This window comes from Harpegnathos saltator, unplaced genomic scaffold, assembly GCF_003227715.2.
Source record: "Harpegnathos saltator strain DR-91 unplaced genomic scaffold, Hsal_v8.6 scaffold59, whole genome shotgun sequence".
Lineage (NCBI taxonomy): Eukaryota > Metazoa > Arthropoda > Insecta > Hymenoptera > Formicidae > Harpegnathos > Harpegnathos saltator.
The window spans coordinates 756,844-776,631 of NW_020230415.1; the positions used below are offsets into that span (position 1 = coordinate 756,844).

At 39.8% G+C, this 19,788-nt stretch overlaps 1 protein-coding gene across 1 annotated transcript; it reads right to left on the reverse strand.

The window, feature by feature from the left end:
* Positions 1-12,253: 12,253 nt before the first annotated feature.
* LOC112589712 (uncharacterized) lies at positions 12,254-13,974 on the reverse strand. Its single transcript, XM_025304093.1, has 3 exons — positions 13,797-13,974; positions 13,370-13,492; positions 12,254-12,451 (listed from the first exon to the last, which is right to left on the reverse strand). Exons 1-3 carry the CDS (start codon positions 13,941-13,943, stop codon positions 12,254-12,256), a joined length of 468 nt encoding a protein of 155 aa, XP_025159878.1. The 5' UTR covers positions 13,944-13,974.
* Between the last annotated feature and the right edge of the window lie 5,814 nt (positions 13,975-19,788).

Genomic DNA, 19,788 nt, shown 5'->3' on the forward strand with positions numbered 1-19,788 from the left:
GAATAGTAGAACGTGTTCTTTCTCCTCCAATCTAAACACTTATCTAAACACTTCCAATCTAAACACTTATTTGTAGAGTAAGAAAAATATAAATACAGACATTTCCCCAAAAGTGACTACCTTGTATATCGTGTATGCACTAGTTCTATAAGAAACTTTTGCGCAAACTGTACGTATATATTCTATTAAAATAAAGCTTTTGCAAAATAAAAAAGAAATAAGTTCTTTTACAAATATATATGTATTTCTATCCTTGTATATGACTCCTGAATCACAATAAATCTTAGCAAATTATAGCGTTAGAAACAGTTTCTTTCACCCACAAGCGTTCGCTCGTACGAGCTCATTGAACGATTATTAGCCCGCAGCTTCACGCTGGAAAGTTAATATCGTTAGCGGTGCTAAAATAAGCTATTCCCGCAGCTGCGAGCGCCACGTGAAAAAGCTTATTCGACATGGCGCTTCTACGGATATGAGCTAGCGGGACCGCGCAGCCGCCACAGAAGGACTCCCGGCGCTAGTTATAAACTCATTGCCGTTTCTCTTTTTCTTCATCATTTATGTAGCTTCACTATGTAACCGAATCAGTCATTTAGCAAAATGGCGCGCTGGAAACATCCTTGGACATCGATCGTTTGCGGCCCTACGGGATGTGAGAAAACGGTTTTCGTAAAGACTTTTCTTCGCTATTTACCCGCGATGGCGGATACACATTTCGACAGGATCCCATTTTATTATGCCGAGTGGCAAGAGGCTTACTGCCAACTACAGCATGAAGCGGCGAAATCGGGACGACCCGTGATAGAATTTCGAGAAGGCTTACCGCGTCTGGATGATTATTCAAACGATCCGCTTGTCGCAAAAATGGTGATAATAGACGATCTCTTGAGGGAATCGTCATTGTGCGAAGTAATCGTCGATCTGTTCACGAAGGGTAGTCATCACAAAAACCTCAGTATTGTACTCATTTCGCAAAATCTATTTCATCAAGGACAACGAGATATTTCTCTCAACGCGAATTACATCGTGGTGTTCAAAAACCCTCGCGATCGCGCTCAGATTCGTCACTTGGTCAGGCAGGTATGTCTGGAAGATTCAAAGATTCAAAGTTTTTGGAAGAAGCTTACTATGACGCTACATCGTTTCCACATGGGTATTTGTTGCTCGATCTGAAACTATCTACCCCGGATGAGTATCGGTTTCGTACATGCATCTTCCCCACTGATAACTACGCATTATATTTACGTTCGGCGTGGATCCACCAGAAGTTACGTATAAAACCCATGCATACGATCATTCTGCGACAGTCTTATCGTCGTAATGGCAGTGAGTGGGGGGAGCAGAGCGAATGCGAAAAAAGGCGATGGAACCGCAAACGCAGCAAAACGGTCCATCGGTGAGAAAAACATCTCTCTTCTGAAGGCGTTGTGTTACTTGACGGAGAAACAACGTGCTGCCTTTCTGCGAGAAGCTGATCGTGATTTTATCAGATGTATTTGTGAGTGCGTCTTCAACACGCTCAAAGGTAACGTACCGTTTGACAGAAGAGAAAAAAATTGCCTATCGCGTTACAAATCAACGTTGCGTCATATCGCTAATGATCGCGATGATTGGAGAAGCAAACGGAGAGCGATAGTGCAGCGAGGCGGATTTCTACCTTATCTGATCGTCCCTATACTCGGGGCTATATTATCCAAAATTATCGGTAATTGAGACTGTTCACGCTTGAACCATGGAAAGAGCCAAGAAGGTGGTACTGATTTTTACGGATAATCTCGAGAGATTGCAGCAACAGGTCCATACATCATTGACTTCAGCGTCGTCGTCGTTGTCGTCTTCCTCAACTGCGATCGCCTCTGTTTTGACAGATAATTCCGCAACTGGGCTGAACATAGCACCAGTAGAGAATGAAAATATGGTGCGTATCCTGTCTTGTCGCGCCTCGACGCCGAGATGCATAGAATTCTCAACTCTCCGGTCCTCGGAGGAGCACGGGAAAAATGGAAATTGTATAGAGAAGTACTTCAGCCATATCTGTACTTTTTTCGAGAGCGGGAAAAACACCGATTACGTGGAGAAAAGGAGAAGCCTGTTGTTGGTGAGGTCGACGGTGATGAAAACGCTGGGGAAGGGGTAAATACCCCTCGCGAAGATGACGATTATGCTGACGGAAACGCGGTAGAAGAAAACGCTGGTATGGTTGTAAATGAAGATGTTCCTAACCTAGAAACTGACATACATCGAACGTTGCACGTTTTTCAACACGTACGAGACGAAAGACGCAGTCATCATCATCGCACCAGAGAACAGAAAAGCATCGGAAGAATACTGAATAAAGTGCCAAAAAGTTATCCGGCTAAAGCGCACAAGCTGCTGACCCATTTGTGTGATGTGGCAGTACCCGGTCGATTAAGTTGGGACAGACAGGGAGTCGTGACTATAGATGATAGAATTCTGAGAAGATCGAATATCATCGATTTCTTGAACGACGCGGCTCGTGAACGAAAAACTAGCAGAGCGGTAGCGAGAGTACAGTTTGCACGACTTTTGCGTGAAGTGAATATTCCTCCGGAATTTGTAGGAAATCAGGAATTACTGCAGGAAGACACGGAAGAAAATAATCTTTCCGCGAGATTGAGAGAAACTCTTCCGAGAGGTAGAAGTACCCCGCTCCCGTCACCTAACGATCAACTTTGGTCTAAACGTAAGATTGCCCAGACGTCGCTTGAGGAAAAGGATGACGAGGATGGACGGGCGCTGTTTGTAACAACTAATGAGAATAGAAATAAAACGGGAATGAGCGGTGACGTTTCTAAACCAGCGAATAAAAGATCCATGATAGATTGGGACCCGTTAGAATTGAGTATAGCTTCTTCAACGGCTAACAGCTATGCACATCGACTTCCACCAGCGAAGGGGCGAACGTGCAAGCGCTATCGGGGAGACGTCTCTCGCGGGAGAAGAACGCGACGGGGGGCGTGTACACGCAACATTTATAACTTCCGATCAATATAGGCGTAAAACGCGTGTGAACAACAACGCATCTAAATCAGCAAGTAAAAGATGTTTGATCAATTGGAACACGCTGGAATGACCGATCTCGCAAAATTCTACTACGAACCTGCACACTATGCGGGATACTCTGCGATAAAAAATCTTTCGCGAGCAGCAGGACCCGGCTCCGCGCGCGAAGAGATTATTCGTTGGCTTCAGTCGCAGGATGCGTACACACTGCATCAGCCGACACGACATAAATTTCCACGTTTGCATTACAACGTCACGAATATCGACGATCTGTGGAAAGTGGATTTAATCGAACTCGCTAAGCTCCGGAATTACAACGAAGGTTATTGTTACTTGTTGATAATCATCGATGTGTTTAGCAAATTTGTCTGTGTGGAACCAATACGGAGCAAGTCTTCGACCAGTGTGACGGAGACTTTTCGTCACGTACTCTCAAGAAACGAAGGGCGGGTGCCGGCGTGGTTGCAGAGTGACAAGGGTAAAGAATTCATCGGCCAAGCATTTCAGAATTTTCTGAAGGAAAGAACATATGTTTTCGCACGGTGCGAAATCCTGATGTCAAAGCAGTGGTGGTCGAATGCTTCAACAGAACGCTCAAAGAACGCTTATGGCGCTATTTTACACACAAAAATACACGTCATTACATAGATGTTTTGCCAGGCATCGTTCATGCTTATAACCACACTCGACATTCCACCATTAAAATGGAACCGGCAAGCGTCACGTTGGACAACGCACGCCTTGCTCGTGAACATATGCAGCAGCGATACCACCGTCTCGATGAACTCGATCGAAGAAATCATAGTCGAGGAGCTAAATACAAAGTGGGTACATTAGTGCGAGTCAGTAGAGCGAAAAGAGTCTTCGAGAAAGGATATGAGGCGAACTGGACGGAAGAAATATTTCGGATTCACCGTATTCTCGAATGGCGAAATCCTCGTGTGTACGAATTGAGTGATCTATCAGGTGATGTGATCGATGGGATATTCTACGAACAAGAACTGACCCGGGTAAATAAAAACTTACAAGAAGAAGAGTTTATCGTGGATAAAGTGATACGACGCAGAGGACAAGGAGCTAATAAAGAATTATTCGTCAGCTGGCGGGGTTTCCCCTCTAAATTCAATTCCTGCTTCGAACCTAAAGCTGCTTCCAAACCATGATGGGGGAAGACCGGTTTCTCATGATTCTACCGAGCAATAGTAGCATGCGACACTATCCAGAAAATACGATTACTTCATTTATTACGGAATTGCCTCAAGAAGTGAAGCTGACTGGTTTATGGGAAGTTGCGCTTACTGAAATTCAATTCCCTTTTAGTTTTTTACACGTGCGTCCTGAGGAAGATGCAGAACTCAAATTCATTTCGTTACCACGTGAAAATATGAATACCAAAAGCGACAAGAAAGATGAAGACCAGCTACCCAAATTCGGGGTTACCCGCATAACCCCGGGGGTTTACGCCACGATGAGCGAACTGTTACAGGCTTTAAACAACGCTAGTTCATTACTCAAAACACACATTGCTTGGCGCCAGGATCCTCATCATGGTGGTAAAGTAACGCTGTACTACACATCCGATATTAAAGAATGCAATATACTTCATTTCGTGAAGTTTTCCGACAAAATGGCTCGTATACTTGGCTTCGATATGTATAGACCGAGCGAAGAATTAATTCATCTTAACTTGTCGAAAATTATGCAGTGGCGTACTATCCCAATACTGATCGTAATGTGAATCCCCAGAAAGCTGGAGAAGAAAAGTTTTACGCTTTCACCACGGCAAAACGTAAACTTATGTCCGACGAACCAGGTAGTGGTGCGGGGTGTACCTGATAAACTCTTTGTTTATTGCGATATTTGCGAGTCCTATATAACGGAAGACATACATTCTCCTTTTCTCCGAGTTCCCGTCGAATACAACGATGGTAAATATGCCTACGGACGTAACATGGTAAAGCATTTTTTGCCACCGAATTATATTCCATTGCGATTAACATGTTTCCGCATGATCGAAATAGATATAAGAGATCAGGTTGGCGAAAGAATACCATTTGAATTTGGGACGTTGACAGTTACATTACAATTTAGACGTCGAGATTAGAGATAATTATTCCGTAATTAGAACACATAGATATGACACCTTATTTAGAATATTACGAAGCACAATCCGGGGGAAATCGTGGTGGCGAAATTTCACGAGTATTCGTAGGATCGCGATATCAGAGCGGTCACGGTATCGGTAGTTTTCTCGGTGGTCTGTTCAGACGGGTGTTGCCTTATTTAGCCAGAGGTGCGCGTGTCGTTGGAAAAGAAGTTCTACGCGCAGGAATTAATATACTCGATGACGTGGGGGATAACACACCATTGAAAATAGCTGTTAAACCACGCCTCAAGGAATCAGGCTCAAATCTCAAAAGAAGAGCGGAAGAACACATTAACAATCTGATGAAGGGGTCGGGATATAAAGTTCCTGCGAAAATCGGAAAAGCTCAGTTTCCTTTCAACACGCCAAGCGGATACAGCGGTAAATCATCTTCGCGCAAACATCGGGTCAGCGCTTCTAAATTAAGTAAGAGGAAAGTGACTCGAACAAACGCATCGGGGAAGAAATCGGGTAAGAAGCTAGCGAAGAAACCCATGAAAAAGAAGCGTTCATTGAAAAAAAGCGGGAGAGGACTCATTAAACAGTTATCAAGAAGCGTACTGTGTCAGACATTTTTTTCTAAACAAACGCGTGCTTTCGAAGCATGTCCTTTCTTCATACGCATTCCTGCGAATGTTTAAAGAGTGTACTCGATCTCTTCACCCTGCCGTCTACACAGACCAGTATTGAGAATTCACAATGGATTCACTACAAACCCGTGTTTTCTCTCACGGACGACGCGCCCGTCGAATTCGTCGTACCCGGGCATGGAGAAGAATACATAGATCTTGCTCACACTATGCTGTTGCTACGCATACGAGTAGAAACGGAAACCAGAGCAGGAGCCGCCGCCGCAAAAGTAGGCCTAGTAAACCATAATCGATATAACCATAAACCAACTATAAACCGACCATAAACTGCATTCGATGTTCAATCAAATCGACGTATATTTCAATCAAAAGCTCTTGTCACCTCCAAACAATGCTTACGCTTACCGCGCTTACATAGAGGCGTTATTAAATTATGCTTCACCAGTAAAAACCTCCCACCTGGCTTCGTGCCTGTGGTACAGCGATACTGCAGAGAACATGGACGCTCTACCTGGAGCGATACCAATCAATCACGGACTCGATAAGCGAGCCACTTTTGTACAAGGAGAGCGAACATTGAATCTCATAGGTCACCTTCACTGCGACGTCTTCAATCAAGATAAATTCTTGATCAACAGTGTCGAAGTGCGCATGAGGCTTGTTCGTTCGAAAGATTCCTTCTGTCTTATGGAGGGAAATACTGTCACGGCATTTTAGATGCTACACTACTCATCAGAAGAGCTAGAATAAACCCAGGCATATTTCTTGCTCATACGAAAATGTGGACCAGGACTACTGCTAAATACCCCCTCACGAGAGACGAGGTTAAATCATTCACGATTCATAGCGGCGTCGTATGAGAGACACTGGACAACGTCATTCTTGGACAAATACCAAAGCGCATAATTGTCGGCTTTGTCGATAACAAAGCGTTTAACGGTGCCCGGCATTTAAATCCATTCAATTTCCAGTATTATGGAATAAATTTCTTTTCGTTGTATGTCGATGGTACTCAAATCTCTAGCAGGCCGTTACAACCCAAATTCTCTGGTAACGAGATGCTCTACGCCGAGGCGTATCACACCCTTTTCTCAGGAACGGGCATTCACTTTTTGAACGAAACTAATTCTATATCCAGAGAAGATTATCCTGCTGGTTATACTCTTTTCGATTTTGATCTCACTCCTGATCTGTCAGCTAATTGCGCGGGCCAATGGAACCTTGTGAAACACGGTAGTTTGCGAATGGAAGTACGATTCGAAAGAGCCCTCACAACAACGGTCAATTGCTTAGTTTACGCTGAATTTGAAAGTGTGCTGGAAATAGATTCTTCTCGTCAAGTCATTGTAGATTATAGCGGTTAAAACGAGTCCCCCATTTTTCTTTTCGACGTCATTCCCCTTCATGTGTAAAGATTTTTAGCATCATTCTCCTCCAAAATAAAAATTTTAAGAAAAGGGTAAATATGTAGTATAACGCCCTCACCTTAGATTTTTTTGAAATTTTGAAAATTTGTGTATTTTAATGCGTAGAATTGATTTCTGAAAACGAAAATTGTCGCTCATGTACCGTTTTTTTTTCTTAATTAAAAGTTTTATGATGTCGGTAAGTAAGAAAGTGATAAAATTGGTAAACTTTATTGATAAAGGTAGCTCGAATACGTCTAACTTCAATTATATTATATCGTCAAACTTCAATTATATTGAGTTGTTAACACAGTTGTATGTTATAACCTAAATAATCTGACAAAATATTTTTTAATGCGAAGCAAGATTCCGGATAGGTTTGCAACTTTCCACGCGTAACGAGGACGGGATGGGTGCGGGAAGGAAGGCCAAAGGCCCCCCTCGCACCCCCCCGTGTGTGTGTGTATACATATGTTGAAACATTTTCATTTATTAAACATATAAATTTGTAGCTCATGTATTAGTGGTTATTTTTTTTTAATAACCACTAATACATGAGCTACAAATTCATTTAATAAATAAAAATGTCTCAAACATATGTACACACACCCACACACACACACACACACACACACACACACACACGGAGGGTGCGAGGGAGGGCCTTCAGCCCCCTTCCCGCACCCACCTCGTCCTCGTTACGCGTGGAAAGTTGCAAACCCATCCGGAATTTTGCTTATCTGTCGCCTCCGTGACAGATTTCCTAATGTAAATTGTCATCAACTTTAACAATTTATATTTCGCTCCACAAGGCAGAGCGACGATTTTTTCAAATAGATAAGTTGTTTCTCTTGCAAAAGCGCGTCGACTAAATATTTTTTCATCGATATCAGAGGTGAGGGGGGTATTCTGTATAATTATCGTATTTATATATGTGAAGTTTACTAAAATTATCCGATTATGATCAGTTAAATTTCTATCCCAGAATATTTTTCTGATAAATTTAAGCCATAATTTTGCATCACCGACTATATCTTGAACTCCAAACCAAGGATTATTATTATTAATTTGTTCTACTGAATATCCCATTTTTAGGTTTTGAAGTTACGATTACAGATGAAAGTAAATTTATTTAGGAATATAACTGAAGTTAGACGTATTCGAGTCAGCTTTATCAATAAAGTTTACCAATTTTATCACTTTTTTACTTACCGACATCATAAAACTTTTAATTAAAAAAAAGAAACGGTACATGAGCGACAATTTTCGTTTTCAGAAATCAATTCTACGCATTAAAATACACAAATTTTCAAAATTTCAAAAAAATCTAAGGTGAGGGCGTTATACTGCATATTTACCGAGAAAAGAACTCAGTCGGCTTCGAGGTGTAAAGAGTATAGTTTCGGCAAGCAGAATTGAGAATACAGCGAGAACATGAATGTGATCATCGAAGTGCAGTGTTTCCGCGATAGCAACGATACCTATGTGCTTAAGGAGGTGGCTATTGTCGGTATTAATGAGGCATTTGTCGGACATTGGATCTCCAGAGTATTCATTTGCGGAATTGAACGAAAAATCAAGACAGATAAATAACTGGCTTTCGCTGAATTATCATGGAATCGAGTGGTACGATGGGGAGGTTAATCCAAAATATTTTTATCCCCGCTTGCGAAATTACGAGTCATATTTGTGACTCCATGACAAAATGCAAGGAAAAAGCGAGCTACTTGCAAAATTTGTTAGCGCGAAACATGTATAATCTGGAGAATATCTCGCCGACGGCCAGTGATCTTTCACCCAGTGAACGAATAGAAGGTTGCTCACTCCACACATTTAGTAAACACAGACGTTATCATTGTGCATTACGCGATGCATACAAATTGAAACACTGGTTCATCGAACAAAGTTAAATCAACATCAGGAAACGCGGCAACATCTATATGACCCAGTGCTTGTCCTCCAAAATTGACGAGGAAGACAGAGAAAATAGTTATTCCGACAAATCAGCAAGCGAATAGTCACCGGTTGAAGAAGAGAAAAACGAGAAATACTGAGTTGGAACATTCCGTCGAGCCGTCGAAGACTATAACAATCGCGTTACCAGAGGTAAACGAAATTATATATTGTAAAATAAATTCGCTCGATATTCAACATGCGTTCTCAATGCGCAACATCTCAATGCTAGACACACAGGCGTCTATCCAGCCGACAAACTACCGAGGGTGTGGACGAGGTCGACGGCAGTAGCTAATACGAACAATCATGATCGTCCGGGACAGCACTGAGTCTTACTCTACGTCGATCGGAATGGAGCGGCCACATACTTCGACAGCTACGGGATGCTACCCTGGGACTCACGATTTCTCCTGCATCTTAGAAGAAATTCCGTTACTTATCAATGGAATATCTTTTAGCTACAGGGACTCTTATCGATGACTTGTGGTCATTATTGCTGTGTTTTTCTTTACTTTATGTGTCGGGATTATAACCTCGGGCAGTTTAACAGTTTGTTCACCAATGATTGCGAACGAAACGATCAGTTGATCGTACGAATGTATAAGAAAATCTTTTGTCAATGTAAGCGTAAATCGCTAGATCATCATATCCCTGTGTACCAGGTTCAATCCTGTATTAAGAGAAATGTATAAGAATAAAATGTGAATTAATTCTATGAAAAATATTGTGCATTCCTTTCTCTTCACCTCTTCTCTCTTCCCTGTGATTACCAGCTCGAGGTAACAAATCACATTGTAAACTTTTCGAGTTCGAAAGCGAGAGACCCGTACAGATAAAAATATTCGGCGTAGACATAGACCAGAGGTATCGTCTTCCAACAATCGCCAGGTAGTTTTTGTCTTCGAAATGATCCCTACCTGCTCGAACATGCTCGCACACGCTCACGAGAGTCGAGATCCGGGGTCTTATAGTGGGGTCTCGAGTCCCGTAGGTTCTAGAATTGGCCAAATTTTTCACGTATGACGTCGATAATCTTCGTATGTATACAATATACCTAGTTTCCATCAGGGTATAGCAGTAGCGCAGGGCATAAGGCGCTTGACTCTCGAGAGCCAGCGGACCCGGGTTCGAATCCGGTCAGGGTCAGCAAGATTTTTCCAGAGACTTCACACTAACCGCACATACACACACACACACACACGCGCGCGCGCACTCTCTCCGTTCTACGGGTACGTCCTGAAATCTCAGTCTCTACCAAAGAGTAGCAGTAGTAGAGTAGTGCTGCTAAGACGTTTGACTCGAGAGTTGAAGTGCCGGGTTCGAGCCTCGCAGAGTGCCAAGGAGATTTTTCAAAAAGTAATATGCAAATTAACCAGCTGACTAAGAGCTAGAATCACTAACAACGCCTAATATGAATAATAAAAATTTAATATTTAGATTACGCTAATTTTTATTTCGGTGATTGAAATTTCCGCCATTTTCAACCTTGGCAGTAGGTATGGCCACTCGAAACATTCCCCCTCCACTCGACTTTCCGGCGCCGGTGGACGTGGTCTAGTGGCACCGGAAGGTTGAGTGGAGAGGGAATATTTCGACTGGCCATACCTACCCCAATACTACTTCCTGCTAACGGTAATTATCCCCCGGAGATAGGGAGTAATTCCTCCTATGATGTGACCTCCTCGTCTAAACATCACATACCCCTCACCCCTCCGTAACATAAACTCGTCGTCTGTGATATGACATTTTACTGAATTAAGTGAATTAGATTCAGCCTTATATAGGGTGAGTAAAAAGTACTGAGACGGTGAAATGTCTCGAAAACTAAGCATTTTAGAGAAAAATGTTCCAAATAGGAGTTGTAGGGTTTCAAAAGATCTATTTTCCGGCGCTATGAGTTTTACCTTAAGTGACGTCGCCAAGGTCAGAGCAAGGTCACCTAGAACTTTTCAAATAGAAACCCTCATTTTTCATTGCATATTCTTCTAGCTTATATCGAGAGCTTTCCAAAACACTATAAAAAATATTTTTTCATTGAGTACTTTTCGAGTTATGGAGCTCGAAGATTACATTACCGGCATCAGTACTACCCAAGGTGTACCAGATGGAGGTTGCACGGTCGGATTTATACCTCTTTGTGCGTGTGCGTGTGCGTGTGCGTGTGCGTGTGGGTGAGCGTGTGCGTGTGCTGTTGGTGGGGATACGCTCGCAAGCGCGGCTTCAACGTAGCGCTGTTGGTGGGGATACGCTCGCAAGCGCCGCTTCAGCGTAACGCTGAAGCGGCGCTTGACGGCAATACGCTGTTAGCGTACTATCTCGTACGCAAGCAAGCATCTCTGGCGGTAGGCAGCTGAGATCCATACTTACAGGCTTCGTCGTGCTTTTGTAGAAGTTTCTTAAGAATAAAACAAATAATGGCTACGTTGTCGGAAAGGGAACGCATCTATCTGTTGATCTATCTGTTGATGATGAAAAGGTATGGAGATAAACAGAGATCATATCAAGAGACATGCGATCTCTTTAATGCAACCTTCAACACACGAAATCTAATTTCAAAATCCACAGTTGAAAGAATATTCCAGCGTTTTATCCAAACAGGTAGCGTGAAAGATAAGCCGCGCAGTGGACGATTAAAATCTGTTTCCAGTGATGAAAAAAGTACAGATATTCTGCAAAGCTTTATTAAAATAGTACATCCACTCAAAAAGTTGCTACAGAAAATGAAGTCTGCCAGAAATCGGTGTGTAACATTCTAAAAAAGCACACATTTCATCCTTATAAAATGCTGTATGTACAGGAGTTACTTATGCGGTACTTACTTTTCATCGGAGAATGGAATTTTGTGAAGTTATTCAGGCTCGCGGAAATGTGTTTGTCAATAACATTGTTTTTACCGATGAAGTTGCTTTTGAACTTTATGGAAATGTTAATCATCAGAATTTACAATATTGGAGTTCCGAAAATCCATATTGGATGAGAGACAATAAATCTCAATATCGCAAAAAAGTTTGGGCAGGGATAATTGGAGATTATTTAATAGGCCCATTTTTCTTCGATGAAAATCTCAATTCCGAAAGATATGAAGCTATGCTAGTTGAGCTAATTATTCCTGCAATTCAAAATCTTTCTTATCAATTTTGATCGCGTGTGGTTTCAGCAAGATGGTGCACCAGCACATTTTGGATTAAGGGTACGAAGGTTGTTGGATGAAATCTTCCCAAGCAGATGGATTGGGAGACGAGGAACAATTGAATGGCCACCAAGGTCTCCCGATCTGACACCACTTGATTTCTTCTTATGGGGATTCTTGAAAGAACGAGTTTATAAAACTAAACCCGCAAACGTCAACGAATTAAAACAAAGAATAACTTATGAAATGAATTTCATAACCGTCGACATGTTAAGAAATGTCAGAGATTCTTTCTTATTAAGGCTAGTACACTGTCAAGCGATGAACGGAAGGCAATTCGAACATTTGCTATAATTATCGCCAAATACTTGCGCGTGCACGTACGCACGCTCGCACGAACGCAAACACTCGCGCGCATACACACACACATACATACACACACACACATACACAGACACACACAGCAGAGAGGGTTTGGAGTCAAAAAATACTACGGGAGTGACGAACCGTGGGTCCTTATCTCTGCTGTGACACACCCACACGCACGCACCCACACCCACACACACACACACACACACACACACACACATACACACACACGCACGCACACACACACGCACACGCACACGCACACGCACACGCTCACGCTCACGCTCACGCTCACGCACACGCACACGCACACGCTCATGCACACGCACACGCACACGCACACGCACAAAGAGGTATAAATCCGACCGTGCAACCTCCATCTGGTACACCTTGGGTAGTACTAATGCCGGTAATGTAATCTTCGAGCTCCATAACTCGAAAAGTACTCAATGAAAAAATATTTTTTATAGTGTTTTGGAAAGCTCTCGAGATAAGCTAGAAGAATATGCAATGAAAAATGAGGGTTTCTATTTGAAAAATTCCAGGTAACCTTGCTCTGATCTTGGCGACGCCACTCAAAGTGAAACTCATAGCGCCGGTAAATAGATCTTTTGAAACCCTACAACTTTTTTTTGGAACATTTTTCTCTAAAATGCTTAGTTTTCGAGACATTTCATCGTCCCAGTACTTTTTACTCACCCTATATATCTACTATATGGCGTGTATAAAATGTTAACAATGCAATTACCTTTGATCTACATAACGTGAGAGTCATAATTTTAGACGAACACAAAAATATAGTGAAGACTGGCGGCATACACATGCATACGGCATCTATGTCGTTTCTCCAAACTTGGTGCAATCTATTCAACTGAATCAAACAGGCGAAAGAAAATGTATCACTCCTATGATTTTTTTTACTTAATAGCATAATTTCAAACCATTTACACCAGAATGAGCTCATTTTAATTAATTAATCAATCATCATATCTTATTTTAATTAGCTGTTACAATATTATATTTATTGATAAACATTCATCCATTTCTCCAATAGTAACTAATCGTTTTGCAAATTTTGTATTATTTTACAATGTTCTGCGTTCAATCAATCCTGTCTTCCGTACTTATAAAGAACTACTCCTCTATGACCAAATAGAAATAAGTACTATATTTACCTGAGGTGGAACGTATGAAAGTAAAATAAGAATATTGAACGTTTGGATGAATATTCTTTTATTTTGTGCCTGATACGGCCACAGACCAACCATCGAGCAAAATAATTTCGTTAGGTAATAGTAGCGTGTATCGAACAACTTAGTCATGTTCAGCTGAGTACGTAAGTACGATCGAATATTTCTGACAAAACTGCAGGAGGATAATGCATGAATGAAGGAATTGTTACAAAGTAGATTTTGTTAGTAATATATTGTTAGTAATATATTCGTGTTTATCACCCGAATAGAGAGTGCAGTTGATAAAATTACAGTGTAAGGAACATGAATTTTTTAACGACGTTCAACAGAACATGAAGTTAAAGATGGGGAGGAAGAGAGGGAACGCTGTACAGACATCGCGTGAATGAGGTAGATGTATTATGATGTAACGAGAAATATATGTAATACAACATCGCAACGTGTTATCGACACAAGACACTGCACAGTTATTCTTCATACGCGCAATTGAACGTATCTTCTTTATCTTATTGCAATATGAAATGAAATATTGTGAAATATATATAGTTATTCTAGAGTTTACATGACATACAGGGTGAGGAAAAAATATCAGGACCCCGAAATATACCGAGAAATATAATTTTTATAAAAAAATATTTCAGATCAAAGTTGTAGGGTCTCAAGTAACGCATTACATAGCAATATCAGTATGACCTTGAATAGCGTTGTCAAGGTCACGTGAAGATCATCTTAAATTCCCAGACGTGCAGGCTCATTAGCTTGGCAACAAGCATCCGATACTAGGGGGAAGAAAGAACCTCGACTAATAAATCTGGGCTAATGGACTCGTTAGCCTTCGGGCGACCTTACTGGAAAGGAAATTCACGATACCTGTTCGCGATCGTTCCGGTATTTTCTTGGAGATCGCTAGATTGCTTGGCTCCGCTCAGAAATGAGCGCGAGAGACGGTGGAAATTTCGAAGCACAGGCAAGTCAATAGTTGGTCGATGTTCACGATAAAAGAAACTCTTCCTTTTAACGCAGTTCAAATTTATTCAAAATTAACAATCACTTTCGGAGCAACAATTCGCAGTAACAAAAGAACGAAAGATTTCACGGGCGATAATTTGACGTAAATTTCGCCTGCGCGAAAAAACGTAAGAGAAATGAATAGGTATCATGGCGAGATCGCCAAGCGGCTGGAGAGAGCGAAAACGGCTTTACCAAACCAAGATTGCTACAAGAAAGTGTCTGGCCGCAGTGATGGGTAATCGGTGACGGTCTTGCCAGCGAATTTCCCCCACTACGCACACATAGCTGGCTCGGTCTATCTGTATGGACCATGCGCTCGGCAACCGTCGGCGCGCCGAGCGAGCGAGAGAATATCATTCCCTCTTTCTCGCTCTCGTGTTCGCTCGGCGACACGAGCAAGAATATCTTTCCCTCTTCCTCGCTCTCGTTCTCGCTCAGCGACGCAAGTTAGGCTGATTCTTTCTCGACTGCAATCTGAGTCGCGGGGGCGACTATGACGATACTGAGGAATTTTTCCTATTCAGCGCGCCTAAATTATTATGAATATTATTTTATTATTAATAATATTATTGTTTATGATAATAATATTAATAATATTCCGCGCCGAGAAAATGAAATATATTTCATTAATTGTTTTGCTGAGGCGGACAGGTTCATAAATTTGATTGTTGTTGGGAATTGTTTAATAATATTTGAAGAATAATTTTAAATTGTACAAAGATGTAGAATAAAATATGGAAAAGTATTGTAACAAAGTCAAGAAGGTACGAAATGAAACCTACTTGCTTTCATTACAATATTCTCTGAATTAACAAATACTCTTCAAACAGTATTAAACAATCCCCAAAAACAATTACATCCGTAAAATCTTCTGTCTGCGCGAAAAAGAAATTCATAACATATGTCAGTTTCACCGCGCTGAATGAGAAAACCTCCCTCAGAACAATAAAATGATGTACAGTGCATTAATAAATATGCAATCTAATAAAAAGGTAATTTATTTGCCTATTATAATATCTTCAAATGTATTCACTTGTTTGCAAAACGGTTTTCCCATGTATTTTCGATGCAGTGCAACTGTTAATCCAATGAACCTATTTAAGAGAAATAAGTGGACCATTGGCAACGCTCTGAGTTCAGTGTTCAGTGCACCACTCAATAAAAATATAATAATACTATGTTTTTACTATGTTGTATTAAAATACTATGTTGTATTAAAATACTATGTTGTATTAAAATACTATGTTGTATTAAAATGACACGAAGTTTGACGAATTGTTTGTGAAAAATTATCATAAATGGATGAAAAACAGTGTACAGTTATAGCGTACAGTTTAGGAAACCCACTCTTTGCCAGCAACGTGGATAGAATCAAGTTGGAAAAAGAGTAAACATTCTTCTTGTCGATTAATGCGATGATATTAAAGTATGAAGCAAATGCATTATGCATGTAGTACTGCAGTAGTATTGTGCATGCATGAAGAATGAAAAATTATTAATAAAGTAATTATTAGTAATTAAGTAACTAATCAGTGTTTAAAAAGATGTACTGTGTCGTGTATATAAATGATTTTAGTAAAAAAGAATATGTAAATCCACATTGCTACTCGATGGAAACCGCGAGAAGGTTTTTTCCATCAAAAGGAAATGATAAACAAATGTCGAATAAGTCACTTATAAAATGGAATTATTTGACATTGGTTTATATTTCCTAAGGAATGATAGGATGTAAGGAAAGGAAGAAGCAAACATAAAGGGAATAGTAATGTCATGTAAGCATCATGCAGACAAAACATACAAACAAAGAAGAAAATGCGATATTAAAATACACAAAAGACATTACAGCTACTGTATTTATAGTTGCAATAATGTATGCATTTGCACAATGTTTTTATGAAAAGTCTTTCACACAGTGGAAAGCGAGATTTAACACGTAAATCTGCCTTTCTCTGCCAACACCAAATATCAGTGACATATCATCTATTTTAGAATGTTACATTCAATCATGTAAATATTATATAACACATGGTGTTATGTAACATTTACATAACTGACATTCTAACATAGATAGTATGTAAATGATAGTTGTGGTTTATTGTGTTAACTCGCACAAATGGGATGTGTAAATAATAACAAAACCCGAAACTATACAGATAAACTTTTTAAAATACGAGCTCGTTCTGTATAATGTTTGACGAGTAATTTTCCATCTTCTAAAATGGAAAATGCTAAATGAAAAATACTATCGACAGATGTATGTATTGCGTTCCGATATTCTGTATGCGCGACAATTGCACTTGTAACGATTTGCAAGAGTGAATAAAAGCGCACGTTTCTTGTACTGTCATTACTATTCTACCTTTAATATTTACTGCTTTGCACTTGCTTCCATTAATAATTAATGGTAAATTATGGGATTTAATATTTTTTAAGGTAGAAGTATAGTATGCTTCGCGCGGTCTGAAAATGTCGCGTCGTGGCAACAGCGCACCCCCTCCCCCCTGTATCTAACTCTTTTAGTTCGGTGAACGACTTTGTTTTGACGGAGAGGATAGTAGAATAGAGTCCTAGCTCGTGCGTTGAGTGGTAGGGAATAAGTGATTAGATTACTTACAGATTTCAAGCGTACATAGCCCGTGTGTTATTTGATTCGCAGTTTGCAGTTTTGCATTGCATTTAAGCACATAGTGTGCTCTTGTATTTGTAGCCATGTATGATAAAACTGCTCTTTTAGAAATTTTGTTGCAGGATGATTGTGGTTGTCTGGATGATGACGGCAAACCATATCCACCTTCCAGACACGTATACACAACCATTTCGCAAAAAATTAGTGAATTGATTCTGTGAATGATTGATTAGTGAATGATTATAAGATCACTGCCAAACATGTATATGTTATTGTACGCGAAAATCGGAATGGATACAGGAACATATTATTACAACATTATGGTATTAATATAGATTGTCGTTTCAACTATGATAATAATGATACTTCAGTATCTGAAAATATTGATGACACATCATTTTGTTCCGTATACTCGAAAGAATTTCAATTTGTTTTATCCGCAGATAAATGGAACATAATGAAACCTGTGTTAAAAAAAAAGTTGAGAAAGTTGTATAATTATCGTGTTTATTGGGTGCTAAAAACAGGTTGGACCGATATCGCAGAGAAACTTTGGCAACAACAAAAGTTAAACTGTGTGTTCAAATTTAAGAAACACAATGTGTAACTCCGTATGGATGCACATTGTTATATATGTTTTCAAGGCAGTTGCGTTGAATGTACTGCAATTGTAGAAGGTAAATTGTTCAGGATGCCTAGTAATGACGTAGATGTAATTTTTAATTGCACGATACAAAATATATGTTCTACAAAACATACTACCGATAAAAAACGGCAATTGGAAGGTAAGCGACGTGCTATAATAGCTGATGTAATGATTAAGCAACGAAAAGATGCTATTAGTTTTCAATGAGAAGAAGCAAAACGACTGAAAGTATTTGGAGATAAGAATCCTCCGATCCTCCCTTCTTTGTCGGTCTTGCGTAAAGCAAAGGAAGAGCAATTGTTACAACAACACGGGTTAATATTTAGTAATCCTATATTGAATTTACTGAATAGTGCAAAAAACACAAGATATACAGGTTCAATTATTATCAATGTTCGTATATTGCCCTTTTATTGTATATATTGGACTCCTGAGCAACAGCTGTTGTATACGACAAGATGCAAAAATGACTAGAAGCATTTTTGACAATTGATGCGACAGGTGGTATCATTAAACGCGAATCATCGCAAGATTCACCGATATTTTTATATCAATGCGTCTTTGTCAGCAAAGAAGGCAGTATCCCTGTGTTCCAAATAGTTTCAGCCGATCACAGAGCTATGATAATAGCCTTCTTCTTACGAAATATTATTTCTAAAGGGATCTCTATTCCACATGCAACTGTAACAGATTTTGGATGGGCAATTTTAATTGCTATCTCAAATGTATTTGCGAAATGCAACGATTTTCGTGACTATTTGCAAAAATGTTTCCTGACTGTGGTTATGAAAAACGTTGATATGCTTCCATATTGCTACGTGAGATTAGATGTGAATCATTTTATTCGTATGGTAGCTAAATGGAACTGTTTAAAGTTTAAAACATGTTAATGCGAAAATTTAATCTGCGTTGCTTGGCCTAAGTTTATCAAATGGAGTCCTTCCAGGAATTGGAATATTTTATTCAATCAATGCTAATTGTAGCATTAAGTAAATATATTGGTCGCACAGCAAATGGCAAACAATTCATATCTGACAAATGTATGGAATATTTAAATAATGTAATAAAAGGCAATGTCACTGAAAGTGAAATAGAAATAACAATAAATGATGATAATAATGACGATGAGAATCCAGATAATGCATCTTTTACTAATAATGAAGAATATGAGAATGAAAGAAATAGTAATGCTACCGACTGGATGACATAGAGTAATTCCGTTTGGGACTTCGTACAAAAAATCGTGGATGATTCAGAAGATGGTATTATAATAAATGCATGCTATAATCCTCAATTCGCAAAAGAAATAAAAACGCTTTGTTACCTTATATACTGATATGGACGGGTATAATGCGTCCATATTTTAAACGATCCGAGAAAATTGCAACCTCTTCCTTTGTTGAAGCACAGTTTAGAGATTTAAAAAATAGAGGATTAAAAAGTCAACTTCCACTAAGAATTGACAAATTTGTCTTCCAACATATAAATTATCTTGATACAAAAATTATTTTTGCATGTAATGATACAGACATTCCAGAAAAAATTACAAAAGAAGTCAATGGAATGCAATGGAATGAACATATGCAACGAAAAACGCACGATAATAGTTTCTTGAATAGCGTTGATAAAGGCAAACTTGAAACATCCAAAGTTACCATAGAAGATGGCCAGAAATCTGAAACATATCTTAC

Excerpts from the sequence above, each read along its gene's own strand:
- LOC112589712 (XM_025304093.1), bottom strand. The coding sequence starts at position 13,943 with ATGACTAAGTTGTTCGATACACGCTACTATTACCTAACGAAATTATTT. Across the intron at positions 13,493-13,796 it reads TTTCATACGTTCCACCTCAG|TTGAATAGATTGCACCAAGT; the intron begins GTAAATATAGTA and ends TGTTTGATTCAG. Across the intron at positions 12,452-13,369 it reads TCACGTTATGTAGATCAAAG|TTTTATAAACTCGTTCTTTC; the intron begins GTAATTGCATTG and ends TTGCGGGTTTAG.